Raw genomic sequence first — 16,849 nt, 5'->3', positions numbered from 1 at the left:
AAAATTAAAATATAGAAATTTAGAATCAATTTTCAAAAATATGATTTTCGGTTTTTAAGAATAATTTGGAAACTGTTTACCGCTTTAGGATTTTCCAAAAAGTTTACTGTCTTGGAAATTCTTCACGAGAATTAGTGAAAAAAGCGCTTTGAAATTGAAAATTAGGGTGAAACTAACACCTATTGACACTTTAAGAAGTCGTGTCAGGATTTATTGACACCCTACTCTGTACCATTTGGAATAAGAAATTTTAACATCTATCCTTATCACAAAATGTAAACTAAAAAAAAAAACGTCATATTATTTATATTTTATTAAATACTTTAAATAAATTTTAAGGTTTTGGAAAAAGTGTCAATGAGGGATCCCTGTCGAAGAAGTGTTTCTTCGACCCTACCATAAAATCAACATTTAGAAAATAATTTAACAAGAACTTTCTCTTGGAAAGCAGAAAAAAATTATTCCCTTATTCATCTCAACGAACAATATTTATATTGTTAAAAATATGATTGAATATTTTTCCCTTGGGATGGAAATAATTGTTTCCAATGCAATATTTCTCAATTTGGTCTCTTGTACAGTGCTATTGAATGATTGATTTTCAGTGGAACATTCTTGGAATAGATGCCTGAATTCTAGGAAATCCTTGATTATTGTTTCCATATGAAATCAATTGTACAATGAAAATTGATATTTCAGTGATTCACCCCGGAAAAGGAATAGGAGTATATTTCAAATTGACACTGATTTCCCCAGGATTTTCTCTTTTGAAATGGTCATGGGTGTTTGCATGTCTTCTTGAAAGTGTACGTTAGTCCTGGTTTTTAATCATTAAAAACTAATACAATTATTTGGTCTACCTCAACTTTTGTGTCGTCTCGACGGTATTATAACGTGAGTGAGTGAGAGGAAATAAGGGATGCAAGAGGAAGTATCCCGAAAAGTTGCTGAGGTACTGTGTGTGATTTTGTACATATAATACCTTTTATGGTCTGGAGGGGGTATTGAATGATGTATGTATATATATATGTATGCATAGAGGGTTTCCCGGGTACTCTGGGATGCTATATACTTTTGGTCTGGGAGAGAGTCAGACACATAGGAAGCATTTGCTCTTGTTGCTTTTGCTACTCGCCAGCAGCAAAGTCTCTCCCGGTTGGCTTTTGATATTTTTTTTTTGGTTGGGTGGGTGGAAACGACACCAGACACCTCCATCACCCATCATCCTATCCCCTTTTTCTGGCTCACCAGGGTGGCAAATACACATTCCCATACCCCCAATGGCCAATTCGCCTTTCACAAGGGGGGCTACAATGAAAAGCACTCGTGAATCCCAGAGACAGAAAGGTCACAAATGCGCGCGGAGACGACAATTGTGAAGTGGAGAGAGGGTGGTTTTCACGGGATGCGATTTCCAAGCAAGGCGCCGCGGGTGGAACATAAATATAGTTATGCCACATTGATGATGACTATGACAATGGTTCTGAAACCGAGGGCATAAATGTCTTGATGTGGAGTGAGCATGAGATTAAGCTAAGTGACCAGAAAATTTATTTAATTCACCATTCGCTTAGCGGTTTCTCACTTTGGACGCTTGAAATTCATGAGAGGATTTTTTTTATTCAAAAAGATACCAAAAAGAAGTCAATTAGTCTATGAATTACTACGTCAATAACTGTCTGAATAGTTTTACCACAAGCCATTTAGAGTTCATTCTTTATTAAGGTTTTATTTAATCATATCATAGTGGTTTTGTTTGTTAATGTAATTCATATTCATCAAATTTGAGCGTTTTAGGAACGTTCAATCTTCAGCACAGTCCAATATCCAGTTCGGAAGATATCCTTCCACCGGCTTTCGAATTAGGAACCATTATCTATTTTTCCTTAAATCTTTTACCAATCACTCTGCAAGACAACGTTAATTCCGAAATCTAAAAGGTATGGCAATCTTCCTCAAACACATTAAGACTGTCTTTGAGTTGATTTATTCCTTTTTTGGAACCGCTATGCCTAGGCTTCTTATTTGAACGCATTATGCTCTTATTCCAATGAAAAATTAACATGCGTTTCTAGCACTTTACTGTTGTAAAGTGCTTCTGCACTATCGACTTTTCTTTGTATTGGTTTCTGTCTCGAGTACTCCCAGTTCTTGCCGTGTTCTAAAACAACCAAACAACAGTCGTGACAACACTGAGAGAAATCCGAAAAAGTTAAAATAGCATTCCGGAAATGTTAATTTTACCCTGCATTATTGATCCGAAAACGGTGTAAATATTACTCTTTTTAGGTGTATTAGGGGTTAAAGTTATCTTTTTTTCATGTTAATTTTACCCATTTTACCCTTAAAAAGGTGTAAAATTAACATTAAAAAATGTTGATATATTTTTACACCTAAAAAGTGTTAATGTTATGAGGAAAAAATGTTAATCGCACCCTCTTTTTTTTCTCAGTGAAGAGCCAATATAAAGAAAAGTCGATTATGTACAAGCACTTGAGTACAATAAAGAGTACTCAAAATATCTTCGTTTTGTTCCGATTCCTTCATTCTGGCATAACCAACCCCAAGGCGATGAATCTGCTTTATGGTGATATGCAAATGAAAAATGATTTTTTTTCTAGCAGCTTACTGTTCTCAAGTGTTTCTACATGATCGACTCTCTTTGTGTTGGTTCCTGTCTCGACTGTTTGGTGTATTTGGAACACGGCGAGGACTAGGAAAAATAGTCAAGACAGGAACTAAACAAAAGCCGATAATGCGGAAGCATTTGAGAACATTACACTCAGTCCCGGGATTATGCACTTTTTCGGGATCGGAAAAAATGCGCGAAATGGCATTATGCATCATGGCCATGTCACATATAAGATTAATATTAAGATTAATACTTTCTGAAGTGCGAGAATGCCAAAAAAAGATAGCAAGTGTTTTATCATGCCTTTCTCTCGCATTTTAATCGAAAACTGACAGAATCACAGTTGGCACGCATGGAAAATTGCTCGAATTGCCTGTAATACGATTCAGAAAGCAATTAATACGAACAGTAATATCTTACTCATCGTATTACTCCACTAGAGTGTACTCTTTCTAACACACGTGATATTCCATTTGAAATTTTGAATACTATATACCTCTCTCTCCGGCTTTTCTTAATATTAATATTAATCTTATATGTGACACCACGGTGAAAAAGAAGCACAGTGGTTTCAAATTTCCCGCGTCGCAAAACAGAATACATTCAGACGTACAGTAGACTCTCTCAAATTCGGGCATATAGGACCGAAATGTCAGCCGAATTAGACAGAAATTCGGGCGACATGTGCATATAGATATTGAGTTTACACACTCATATACAACGTAAATTGCATGAAAATCCCTCAATAATGCAAAATCACATCAAAACTAAGACAAACCATGCTAAATTTGAGCATATTTAATTCATTTGATAATCATAATCAAACTTGAAAAATGACAACAAACTTTTTTCAAATGTAACCGCTGCCCGAATTATAAAGTAGCCCGATCTTAAAAGAGCCGAATTTGCGAGAGTCTACTGTATTTCAAAAATGATTTCATAAATTGACTCCCAATGGTAGGCAAACTCTCATAATTGTATGTGCATAATTCCATCAGATGCATAATCCCGAAGTGCATAATGCTGGGACTAAGTTAGTGTAAAGTGATAAAAAATATTCAAAAGAAAGATTTTCCCTTTGTTGAACAGCACCATTATCACTGTATTTGTGGGCCAGGTTACGCAGATGATACTGTTTTATATCACGGTAAATTTGCCTCTGATTTGGACCAGTGGCAGTGATATTACTCTATCCATAATTCCACTAAGGCTTAACAGTTACTTCTGCGCGTTGCAACTGTTCTTACAGGTTTATTAGTGATCTTTTTCTTCCCCTTTGATATGATTTTATTTTACAAGAACACCAATTTTATCCATTGAAACCAGACAATTTGTCCGAGGCTACATAAAGGATGCTTTGAATGCGACAGAAAATTTAATTACTCATCTCCTTTTATATTCCGTATTTCACAAATTTGTTTTGATTTTCACTGCGTACACATTAATAGTTTACAAATTATGCCGAAAATTCAGAAAAACACCCTAATGAGCCCAAACAGAATTAGATTTTGATTCTCCAATAGTGTCTTGGATAAAAGGTAAATGGAACTCTATTTGCACAAAAAGTCGTTGAAGTTCGAAGAATTCAAATTCAATTTCGAATTTTCGTACTAAATTTTCGAACAAGGTGCGCAAAATATATGAAATATTAGGGGAGACTGGGGCAAAAAGTAACAAAACAGTTATTTTAGTTTTTTACAAGCTACTGGATCGCTTCAAAAATTTCTAATTAGCGCAGTTTTATAGGAAATTTACCGCTCTACAACTTTGTGAGAGTAATTTTCCTCTATTTTGTAAGGAAATACGTTTATCGAGCCAATTTCTAAAAGGTAATTTTGTGACTATTCTCAAAAATGCTGGGGCAAATAGTACCAGACATGGGGTATTATCATATTTTGATTCGCTTTATTGAAAAAAAAATACCTAGAGGACATATTTTCATAGAAAATTTATTCATCTACACCTTTGTAAAACACTGTTCTCTACGAGAAAAGTGAGAAAACGAGAAAAGCACTTTTCAAGCTATTTTAGAAAAAAAAAACACAAAAGACTGCAAATCGTTTCACCAATGCGAACAACAAGCGGCGAGACATGATAATGACGTTTGTTTTCGCCGTGAGACATCAGAAATTGCTTCGCTTTTTTGTTACTTTTTGCTTTATACCTTTTGTTACTTTTTACCCCAAGTGGCCATTTTTAATAAAAGGATTTCTGGAGAAAAGAACTTTGTGAAATTATGAAGGCAGGACACGAATGTCCCACATTCGTGTCCTGCCTTCATATTATCTTCACGTCAGTTTAACCACTTCGTTAAATTTTGTGAAATTCTAAAATAAATAGCGGATTCGTATTCAAAAAATCCAAATTAATTAGAAAATATTTACCAGTGCATCAATTTTGGAAAATAAGTAGGTAATAATTGTTATCTTCTGCAAGGAAAATTTTTGAAAAATAGGGCTAAAACTTTCGATATTTTTTATTTTCTAAATTCCTTGTTCGAATTCTAAGAAACTTACGACATTGAAGAAGGCCTATGGAGATTATCTATAGAAAAAAATTTGAGCCGCTATCTTTTTTACATAGGAAGATATTGAATTTTGAATTTTTTGATTTATGACTTTTTGCCCCAGTCTCCCCTACACTAAAAGTTACTCAGTGACTACGAAGTGATTAAATAATGGGAAGCAGTAAACGTCTTTGCTATGTGTTTTTCCGCATGTGAAGACCGTCACATTTTGACAATTGAGCACTTCGAAATTCAAACAGGATGTAACTTCCGCCACCTTGCGAAAGTACTAAGAAGTAAGAAAGTCTCTTTTTTGGATCTTCAAATATATTTCCGAATTTTTCAAGATCTACTTCTGTACGAAAAGAATGAGTTCTTACCTTGGTAATGGAAAATTGAATTTTTTAATTGATATCTTATCAAGTTTCAAGACAGTTGTGTGCCTTTTAAAACTGGTTAGTTCGAATTTCCAAGTTGTCCGTCATTCAAATTTTAATTTTTCACAAGATTCTTTGGACTTTTCCAAAATTAAGGTGCAATCGGAAAATATCCTGGGATGCTTTTTAAATTAATAGTGTACCGGTAATCTCGCAGACTAAAAATTACTGAAAGATTAACAGGACATCTATTTCATTCATTCATTTTCATCGCTTGCTCTTGATGGCACAAGATATTTAAGATAACGCTTTAAGATTAGGAAGTTGCCTTTAGTCAATTTTGAAATGTTCTCAGGCAAGATCCTAAATTTGCTTCAGTCACCTTAGATTAGTTCTGTTCCGAGATTGACGCTCTTTTATAATGGCTTGGCTTGCAAACCTGTCCTGGGCAATCGAAGTCCTCAAGACAGTATTAAGGGGAAAGCTTTCTGGCTTCGCACACATTCTGGTTTCGAACACTTCATTTTTTTCTACTACCCCTATAGAAAAGGGTAGGACAAGGGATAGAAACCCTTTAAGACTAAGTAATTTATATTTATTTTAAATCTCAGGAAAATAGTATTTTTCTTAATCGGTCTAGCAAATTCTTTATTGTCTTGAAGCTTAAAAAATTAACAAAAGAAACTGTTTATTGTTCATCAAAGGTGCATCTTTTGTTTAATTTACCAGAAGAAAAGGAAGAGTAGAATGTAATTAATATTCACGTTATCAGGCTCATCAGATCATTCAAATATTTTTGATGATCATTGGGAAGTTTTGAAAGTAAAAACGTTACAGAAGCATGCAACAGTCTTAAAACATCAGGCACCATTAATTTTCCATCACAGTCCATTTTCACCCTCTTTTCGTGTATATGGTGCCACACAGAGATTGAAATATCAATTTTGTGTAATATCATTCACTTAATGATCACAAATATTCACTCTAATTCCAACACACACGCCCAACTAATATCCCCTTCGTAATTTGATTGTCGTGTGATGCATTCAAGTGATATTATTGTGGCATTTCATCCTTTTTGGACAAAATTCTCTTCTTTTTTTTTCTGAGCTAAATTACATTTTATCAGTTCACTACGAACGTTTGCTCACTGGGAAAATTAATTGGATTGCGCCAAAAAGTTAATTACAGTCATTTGTTCTCAAGTCATTTCCTTCATTCAAAATGATTCCTCTTTTTCTATCCCGGTGTATTGTTGGTGGTCTTTTCCTTGTGCTCATCTTGACGTTTCTTTTCTTTTCCTTGGACATTCTCTTCGTCGCCTCACTCTCAGCTGTATGTGATGATTTTGGGTATAAAAGGCCAATGACTTGGGTGATTAATTGATGGATCCGTTGCCAAAAAAAGAATAAATAAAAACTAAATGAGTCAAATGTAAGTAAGAAACGAAAGGAAAATTGCACTCATCCATTACTTTCCATCTGGACGCATTTTAAATATACAAATCGTTAAAGAATGGCGACAATTTGTAGAATTTAGAGACATGACATTGCTGCACCATTAAAATGCATGTTTTGCAAAGGATACAGCTTCGTATTATTGCTCGAACTCTTCAGAGATTGCAGTGTAAATCACTTGAATCAAACAATTTCTGGAAAATTATGTTATACTGCTTATCCAATTGCCTGTCTGCCAAACGATTTGAGATAGTATCTTAAGGCCTTTGAGAACCCCCCATAAGTCGATCTTCGCATTATTTACATGCTTGTAAATGATGCGAAATGCTTGGGATATAGCATTGTAATATAAATATTACGATACGATTAATAATTAGACCACTCAGAACTCTATATATACCTGTTTAGGGCTCACATTCTAAGTAAATTGGCTTTAATTGAGAGGTTTACACTTAATCCTATACTTCGGGAATGCAGCGAATATAACAATTTCTATTTATTTTCACGCAACTTTATTACAAGATTAAATTAGGTATTAAAATATCAATTAAGAAGGCAACTATATTTAAATCGTTGGAGACCGAGGTTCTATCTAACCCTTTGGAACTGCTGGTATGCCAGGATATGTTTGTTAAAATAAGGAGACTCTGCTACCTCACATTTCTAACATTTTTTTTTCATTTTTGAACATGAATTAAAATTTACTGCATTTATGAAAAGAAGACTGAATATATATTTTTTTTTATATTTTTAAAATCAAATATTAATTATAAAGCGTAACGTTTTAAAAGACTTTTTTTGAATTGGTGATCATTGCAAAGGCATTAGCATCCTTGACAAGTTTGGATCATTTTCAACCGATTTTATGAACCGGAAATAAATATAGTAAGGTAGGGTAACTGGATCATTTTCCGAAGAGTGCTACTTAAACGCTTGTTTTTGGACTGATGAAATTCTTTTTTACTTCTTCTAAATCCATAGAATTATTCATTGCTTCATTCAGAAACATAATATAAAAAAAATTATCAAAAATATTTAAGAAAATTTATAAAATAATGATAATACTGAAATAAATCAGCATGCACTAACTGGGTCACCTTTTCGGTAATTCACTTTTAATTAAGTCTTTGGATTTAAAATACTTTTTCACAAGGGAAAAACAATAAATGTTTTCAATCAACCAGCTGTCATTAGCGAAAATATCACTGACTAGAAAATTTTTAGTGAAGAACCCAGCTGGCACAAATTGAAATGAGTCGATTACACTGACTTAGGGGAAACTGGGGCAGTAGTAAACTGGGGTAGTTGTAAACACTGTGATTTTTTTCATTAATTTTAAGACTCCAGAGGAAAAAACCCATAAGCATTCATAGACACCATGGGGATGTATGTCCACAAATGAATTGGTCAATAAAATCCTAGTACTTTAAAAATAAAAATCATTTTTCTCGAAAATGTCGATATTTCGATTATTTTGGTCATTTGGATTTCCACCTGGAAATTAAAAATTGTGTAAAATAATCGAAATGTAGCAATACCAGTTCTTTCCTACATCTTTTAGGATTATATTTATGCATTTACTAGAGAAATTTAGATTCTCATTATTTTAAAAGAATTAATAATTGGTCAGAAAACAGCATTTGGGGTAGATGTAAACAGGCAATTTCAATTTCACAAAATGAATAGGTAAAAGCGGGAAATTGACCTTCATGCGAAATATCTATAATTCATAGATTACGAAAGAAATTGGTGGCGCTGTGTTCAATAAAAAGTCACATGATGTCAAAATATGGGGAAAATCCATTGAAAAATGTCTTTGATATGCATGCTTTTAGTTTTTTGCTATTTTAATTATTCTTTGTAAAAAGTGTCGTGATTTTTTGAAAAATATACAGTTTTTATATATCTCTTAAGTAATTAAAATAATCGAAAGTGGTGCAAAGTTAATTTCAAGGGTGGAAAAAAGGGTGTTTACATCCTCCCCAGAAAGTGCTTACTTCTACCCCAGGTATTTTGTGAAAAGAGAAAAATGCACAGTGACACAAATTTTATTTTTATGGAAAACTCAATTGTTTTCCAGCATCCGCATTACCCTCGATGAATTGCCTATACCCAAGGGTAAAACATGAGCTAAGAAATATTTTCCAAAACGTCACTGTGGTGCTTGGAAAATCACCTCAAATTCGCATCTATCGAAAATGGTTACATGTGCCCCAGTCTCCCCTATTTAATGGACAAAAATATTATTTTTGCTTTTTCTCAAACTTGAATAGTTATATTATGTTACTGTAGTGACTATATTACGAAAATAAAAAATAAAAATATTATTTTAAGTGGGTTAGTCATAAACGATCTAGATAGCGAAGCGCCCGGATTAGCACACTTGACTGTAGATAGTAATAATGTTTGTTTTAATTAGTATTATTTTATTACTAAGCATTTTTGTCTGACATTTTAAGTGATTTTTATACCGGTTCAAATAATTTGAATACTGTGTTAGATATTTTCGAAATAGTCTTGTCCATATACAAGAATACCCTTGATTATTCCTAAATACAATTTTTCAAGGTCAGATAGTTAAAAGACCTACAGAGCGTATTTCTTTGCCGATTCCTGCAAACTTGGGCTCGTTTGAAAGATCTTTGGATCCTTTGTTATGTGTCTATAGTTAATGTCAATCCACACTTAAATAGCACCAATTTAAACTTTAATAAATTTAAATTAAAATATAAGCTTTCAAAAATGACACACTGAAAATAAAATTTTACTAAAAGCTTAAAGTCATTATGGGTTGAGCCATTAAAGAACTGTAGCGTAACTCATGAATTTGAGCGTTCTGCAAAGCTGGGGTGCTTTGCTACCCTTTTTTCCGACGTCTCTCTTTACTTTGCTCAATGGTGAGACTAAAATGCAATTTTAGTCTCATAAGTTGATGAGACAAAGGAAATCATTCCCAAAGTATCTCCTCACCATTTAAACTGGGTGGTATAAATTCAATCCGTGATGCTTCTTTGTTGCATAGTCAAGGAAGTTTTGAATGTACAAACTCGCAATAATGTGCAAATGTAAGGCAATTAACTAAGTAAAAACAGTGTAGTCAAGGTTTTTTTTACAGCATATTTATCTTTTCCTTGCTCTTCGGTGACATATTGTACTAATGAAGAACGACGGAATATCTTTCTCTATTTGTGCAATATAATTCTCAAGAGTCTTTTGCATATGCAAGGACAACCAAATTCACTGAATATCTCAAGGAAAGTGTCAAGGATGCAAGACAACTTTGGATAAAATCGTCTGTGTTCACAAAGGAGAACAATAGATGTTTGCTTTGTGATTTGGTACCAGAAAGTCTCTGATTTATTTATCAATGCATCAGACAGTGAGATGATTACTTACAAGAAATTACCAAAGTCATACAAAAAGAAAGTTTTATTTTTTCTTATCATTTATTAATTTAAGAACCGTGAGATATTAAATTTTATGGTTATAAATTTTCCAATTTTCAGCAATGACATATTTATATAATAGTAGAAAATATAAATTATTTTTGTCATTTAGGGGAAGGCATTCTGGCTTCGAACACTTTATATTTTACCCATATTCCCTCACTGACAAAAAAAGGGGGTGCGATTAACTTTTTGTTCTCGTAACTTTAACAGTTTTTAGGTGTAAAAATATATCAACATTTTTTAATGTCAATTTTTACACCTTTTTAATGGTAAAATTAACATGAAAAAGGGTAACTTTAACCCCTAATACACCTAAAATGCATAATATTTACACCAATTTCGGATCAATAATGAAGGGTAAAATTAACATTTTCGGAATGTTATTTTAACTTTTTCGGATTTCTCTGTGTTTAAACGAATCTCACCAAATTAATTATTATTATATTTATTGAATTTATTACAAAAAAAAACTGATTGTTCTTGTTATTTTTTTTACTTAACGTATATTTTAGAAAATCTATTTTCTGAAATTTTGAACTTACCGAAAAGTGGTGGCTAATGCGTTTCAGGCTTTGCGAAATGCGCGAAGTAATGACTTATATGCTAAACCCTTAATCACTTAAAAGATCGCCAAAAATAGCTTAGAAGTAATAAAATTTAATGAACTATGTATCGATTTATTATCGGTTCATAACCGATTGGAATCGATTTAGTTTTTTTCAGAAATTCCAAGACCTTTCCAACGGGCTGAAACATGATACCATTTGGTTTATAAACGTGTTCCTTAGAGCCTTTTAAAATTTTGACTTTGGAAAATCATTGTTAGGAACAGGGTTGTGCCTTTACATAGTAAAAAATATTTTTTACATTTTACATGTAAAAATTATGTAAAATGTAAAAAAGGAAAATTAAGCATTTTTGAATCTTTTAAACATTTCCTATAAGCAATATCACTATTGAAATTGCTACGAGGAATATCAAGAAAACATTCTTGTGAAAGCCATGGACAAAATTTTGTTATGAAAATCTATTGATGTGAAGTAAGTCAACGATTTTGTACACATAAAACATACCCTCTGTGGTAAAATGATTTCACTTGTATGTAAAACACTCATAGCTTCAACACGAAAAGGTTAAAATTACAAATAAAGAGCGCACAGTTTCAGCACAAAACGGTTAAAATTGAATATAAAATCCTCACAGCTTTCGAACGAAACGTTTAGCAATTTAGATCGTTTTTACTTGGATATTGTGCATATTTTATTAAAAATCGATATAATATTATAATTTCTGTGTGAATTTTTGTTTAATAGGTTGGTCTCATTTTAATAATAAAGCACGATGGTTTTTAGAATATTACCACAGAAACATTCATTACCTTAACATAACATTGTTTTCTGTAATGTGATGTCTTGAACACGGTATGTAGAAAAATCCCAAAAAAAATTATCGTTATGAAGAGATCAGAAAATAAATCTTAATTTCAATGATTTTTACAATATTGATGATTAACAGAAACCACAGAACAATTGGAAAACTCTCTGGGTATGTAGATATAGAAGTTCAAAAATCTTTTAGATGATTACTATTATATTGGTTCAACCGTAGTAGAAAATTTGAATTGGGATTGTTAGTAAATTTCATCATGCATTTTAGACGACAAGCTTTACAGCAAAAAGCCGCAAAATATTTTACTGATTACAGCGAAATCTTTGATTGAGTAAAAAATAAAAAATGAACTTGATATTTGATGGGTATCAATCAATTAATTACATTTTAACTTTACATGTTAAAAATGTAGCACATGTTATAGGCTTTTTTTACTATGTAAAAAATTATGTAAAATGTAAAAAGATCGCCCAACATGGTTAGGAATGATTCAATGGTATTTTCGTATAAGGAAGAAATGTCCGCTTGGGTAATCCCTAACACATAGGAGAAAGTACTCTCCCTTCGAACGTTCATGCCTTTGAATAATGTGAATTTCTTCTACTTTTCTTAAGAGATTTACACATGATTATCACATAATTATCAATAATCGATGATAAGCTAACTAAAATTTAATAGAAATGTGTAAGTTTCTTAGGAAAACTAAAAGAAAATTCACATTATTCGAAGGCATGAATGTACGAAGAGAGAGTACTTTCCCCTACTCGTTTTCGAGCAATCCGAAAAAACCTGGTTTTGGAGGAGAAGGGGAGGAGTGATGTGAAAATGAGGGTATTTCGGGTATTTAAAAGATCCTTAATTAATGGGAGGGCTTCCGAAGGTCCCTAGCCTCTAACTCTAACCGTTTGAGCTTTAAGCGTGATAATGACAGACGGATAAAAGCGTGTCTTAAAATCTCAGAAATCGTCTGAAAGGCGAAGATATGATGAGGAAAATTACTCTGGAAAATGGATGATAGAAATTTTGAGGGACCAAAAAAGTCGAGAGGGGTCTCTGTGGAGTTAGGTCTATAAAATATCTGAGAAAAATGCTTATTATGAAATTATAGCAGTTTAGCCAGAAGGCTAAGCCCTAGGTATGAAGCCCGTATAAGCTTTTAGAGTATGGCACTTTGGGACATGTTTTTACTGCCGAATTTTAGAGGCTAAACATTTTCGATGATCAGTCTCAGACTGATCATCGAAAATGTTTAGCAACATGTCCCAAAGTGCCATACTCTAAAAGCTTATACGGGCTTCATACCTAGGGCTTAGCCTTCTAGACTCAGGTCTAGTTGGGCCCTTATGACTATATTGATTATTTAAAAAATCTGAATTGATCACCGTTTTTGGCACAAGAAAGTTTCATCTCATTCTCTTCCATGATATAAAAAAATCAAAAATTGGGACTACACCTTCATTAAACTGCCCCATTGCGACACGAATTTGTAATTTGGAAATTTTCTTTATTTTTTTTTTAAATTAATTTTTGAATATTTTTATTTATTAATAAAATTTTCTAATATTATTTAGTAAAATAATGCATGTAATGATGTTTTTCACTTAAATCTTTTTAGGAAAAAAATTCCTTCCTCAACTACAACGTGTCGTGCATATTGACTTTACCACCTTACCAGAGGAAAGGATATGGACGTCTGCTCATTGATTTCAGTAAGTCAAATTCAATTTATTCATTTTTGCCGCAGGAGATTAGTCAGAATGCGTGCACTTTAATCAAAAATTTCCCATGTCAATTATATGTTATATTACATGCCACGTGAATGATAATGAGAAAAAATCTACCTTTCGACACTTCATTCTTAAAGACAATAATTACACAATGTTTAATGAAAGTCTTGTGTGCAAATAGCCGTTTGGCTGTAATTGTAAGAAAATTTCACTGATCAAAAGTGTTTAATTCGTTTAATTATATGCAAATGCTTTAGCGTCATTTTGATTGGCTGACATGGTTAAATTTAATACATTGGAATAATGGAGTAAGGTAATATGAGAATGCATATTCTTGTTCCTCCTTTTATTGTATGCTTTATATTTATATTTTTTTTCTATATTAATTTTTACTTTTATTTTTCCTTCGGCTCGAGGGCACAAACAATTGTGCTTGAAATGCCATGACGAATTCAACGCCCAGAAGGGAGGGCGTTAAGAAAATTTTTAAGAACTCAATTCGAAAATGCTTTATGTGCATTTTAGTGTTCATTTTTTCGCAGAGAGCTTAAGGCCTCATTGCTTTCTTGACCAAAGTTTTATCATTTCCAAAAACTTACAAATATTTATTTTATCCCCGAAAGAACTTTAATAAACCCAAATACAAAAAAAAAGAGAAAGGCATCAGTAAATAAGATTGACTAAAAGAATGAGGAGAAGCTTAAATATTTTGCCTTTGGCAAATTATCTTTTCGTCAAAAGTCAATTTAATAACACTTATTAAGTCTTAAGTGCAAATTTTCGTCTTATTACACTTTTTCCGCTTATTTCGTTCACTTTGGCTCATCTAAATAATTCTCAATAATTGAAAAATCGAGAGTAAACAAAATTTCGGTGGGTTTTCTTTCATTGACAGAAGAAAAAAAATTCTTGGTGTTTTGCGTAAGAGAAAAGGGGTCTTTGACCCATTACGTAATGTTTTATATTTATTTTACTGTGGCAAAGAATTTGGATTTCCCCAAAATACCAGATTGGAGATTTATTGGACAGAAGTCTTGTTTTTTTTTACTTCACCGAATGGTTTAATCTGGGATTTAGCAATAAACATGACTTGGAATAACCAATTTTAGTCACATCATAATCGCTTAATGTTGTTCAATTTATAAATCAAAGAATAACTTTGAACAAAAGAGTGGATTTTCATCGTTAGACATTTAACCACAATTTAGATATCATGCATTAAAGAATTAATTCCGATTAGACTTTATCCACATGCAACCAAAGATTTTATCTCATGAAATATTTTAGATTAATCGTCTTCTGATTGGCTGCGGCTTTAAAGCGTTCAAAGCCCGGCCAATTATTTAATGCTATTGAATAAAAGTAGGAGAAGCTTTTAGGTTTCGCACATACTTTGGCTTCGAACATTTCATATTTTTCCCATATTGCTTTATTGTATCTGACCTATTTTTTTCAGGAAGTCTTTGACTTAATACTAGTTATTAAAATATATTGCCAAAGAACAGATTCTTTAAAGAAATATGGGATAAAATATGAAATTTTCAAAATCAGAATGTGTGCGAAACTTGAAAGCTTCTTGAAAGCTTGAAAAAGGAGAAAACCGACCGTGATAATATCGGAAATTGATATCTTTTACCGTTTGTTCACTAGCTTGGGAACAAACATAAGGTCAATAAAAAAAATAATTTCCCAGAAAAATTAATCAAATCCCGGAAAAAAAACCGTTTCATTGCCAATTAAGAACGTTACAGCCGGATTGTAAATTCTGACGTTTCTAAAAAAATCCAAATTTAAGTAAATCGGTTTTAACACAATCCCTCTACAGTGGTTAAACTTAGGGGATCACAGTGACGCAATAGGCAAGACCGTTGCGTTTTGGGCGGATGAGATCTATGACTTGACTCTCAAAGTTGTGAGTTCGAGTCCCGCCCGGTGCAAGCAACTGAATGTCAGAAAAAGACATTTTCACTGTGGTAAAACGTAATATAAATGCACCGCCTCTGTCCAAAAAAACAAAATCCAAAAAAAAAAATGGAAGGAGCATCCACATCATGGGGAAGGCGCTCCTGGGAGGTCTACACATGGACTAGCAGATTCTTCCATCACGGAATACAACAGGGATATAAGATGATTACATTGTAACAAAATATTTCGATACGAATAATTGGTCAAATATTGACTTTAAAAGGAAAAAAGACATCTTAAGATAATGTTTGTTTACTGGGGGTCCTCGAAGACCGGAACGCGATATTTCTTACCGTTCAAGCTCCAGAACGGTGATAAGTTGAAAAAAGCGCAATGTATATATTGCTTTCTCTTCGCGTTCAAGCAGTAAAATGAATTTTAGTAAGGAAATAGTCAATTTTGCTCAGTGAAAAAAGAATTTCTCAGTGGAAAAACCATTTTCGACCAGTAGAAAAGTCAATTTAACCATTTACTTAATTTATTAGATCCTTCGAAGCAGTCAAGTTTTTGTATTTTGTTTTCTCTACTATCATCTTAGATGACAATCTAATTTCTTTTCAGATTTAATTTTTACTTTAAGTATTTCATTTTTTTATTTAAATTAATAACTGCAATTTTTTATTGAATAGATTTTTTTTACTGAACAGTTGTGATTTTTTACTGATCTAAATTACAATTTTTCTGGCTATTCTAACGGGTCTCGGTCAAAATCCCGAAAGCCAAAATCCCGTACGCCAAAATCTCGAAAGCCAAAATCCCGAAAGCCAAAATCCCGTACGCCAAAATCTCGAAAGCCAAAATCCCGAAAGCCAAAATCCCGAATTCTTAAAAGTGTCATAGCTACTCCCATGATTGCACCCACGCTTGCTGGAGGCAAAGGGAAATCATCTGTGTCTTGGGAAATTATTCTAAACATTTTCTTCCATATAATTTCATCCCTTTCAGGATTTTGAATTTTCGGGATTTTGCCTTTCGGGATTTTGGCTTTTGGGATTTTGGCTTTCGGGATTTTGGTTGCCACCGATTCTAACATATCGACTTGTCAGAATATAAGTCGAACAACTTGATTTTTTACAAAAATCGTTTTATTCGCTTTTTGGATACTTCTTTAAATACATACCCTCTACCTTCCCTGTGAATTTTATATTTGAAAGATGATTATTTTCAAAGTTATAGATATTATAAATCTCAAAATCCTATACTCTGTATGCAAAATGCCAGCTTCAAATCCCTCACCTGTAAAATTTGCCTACTTCGAGTTATTCGTTTCTTATTCTGAGCAATCGAAACGAGATAATTTTATTTTGATTTCATTCACTGTCATTATAAATGTCACAAACATCTTTA

The 16,849-nt window shown here is 32.7% G+C and overlaps 1 protein-coding gene across 1 annotated transcript in view; it reads left to right on the top strand.

Moving 5' to 3' along the window:
• LOC129805211 (histone acetyltransferase KAT7) overlaps positions 1-16,849 on the top strand; it is a 119,444-nt gene that overhangs the window by 29,079 nt on the left and 73,516 nt on the right. Inside the window, exon 5 of the mRNA XM_055852981.1 lies at positions 13,426-13,519. Within this exon, the coding sequence (XP_055708956.1) occupies positions 13,426-13,519 (94 nt within the window). The remainder of the gene's footprint in view (positions 1-13,425; positions 13,520-16,849) is intronic.

The sequence above is a fragment of the Phlebotomus papatasi genome, chromosome 3, assembly GCF_024763615.1.
Source record: "Phlebotomus papatasi isolate M1 chromosome 3, Ppap_2.1, whole genome shotgun sequence".
NCBI classification, from domain to species: Eukaryota; Metazoa; Arthropoda; class Insecta; order Diptera; family Psychodidae; genus Phlebotomus; species Phlebotomus papatasi.
Note: the sequence above shows the minus strand (reverse complement) of the source record. Positions and strands in the feature narration are given on the sequence as shown.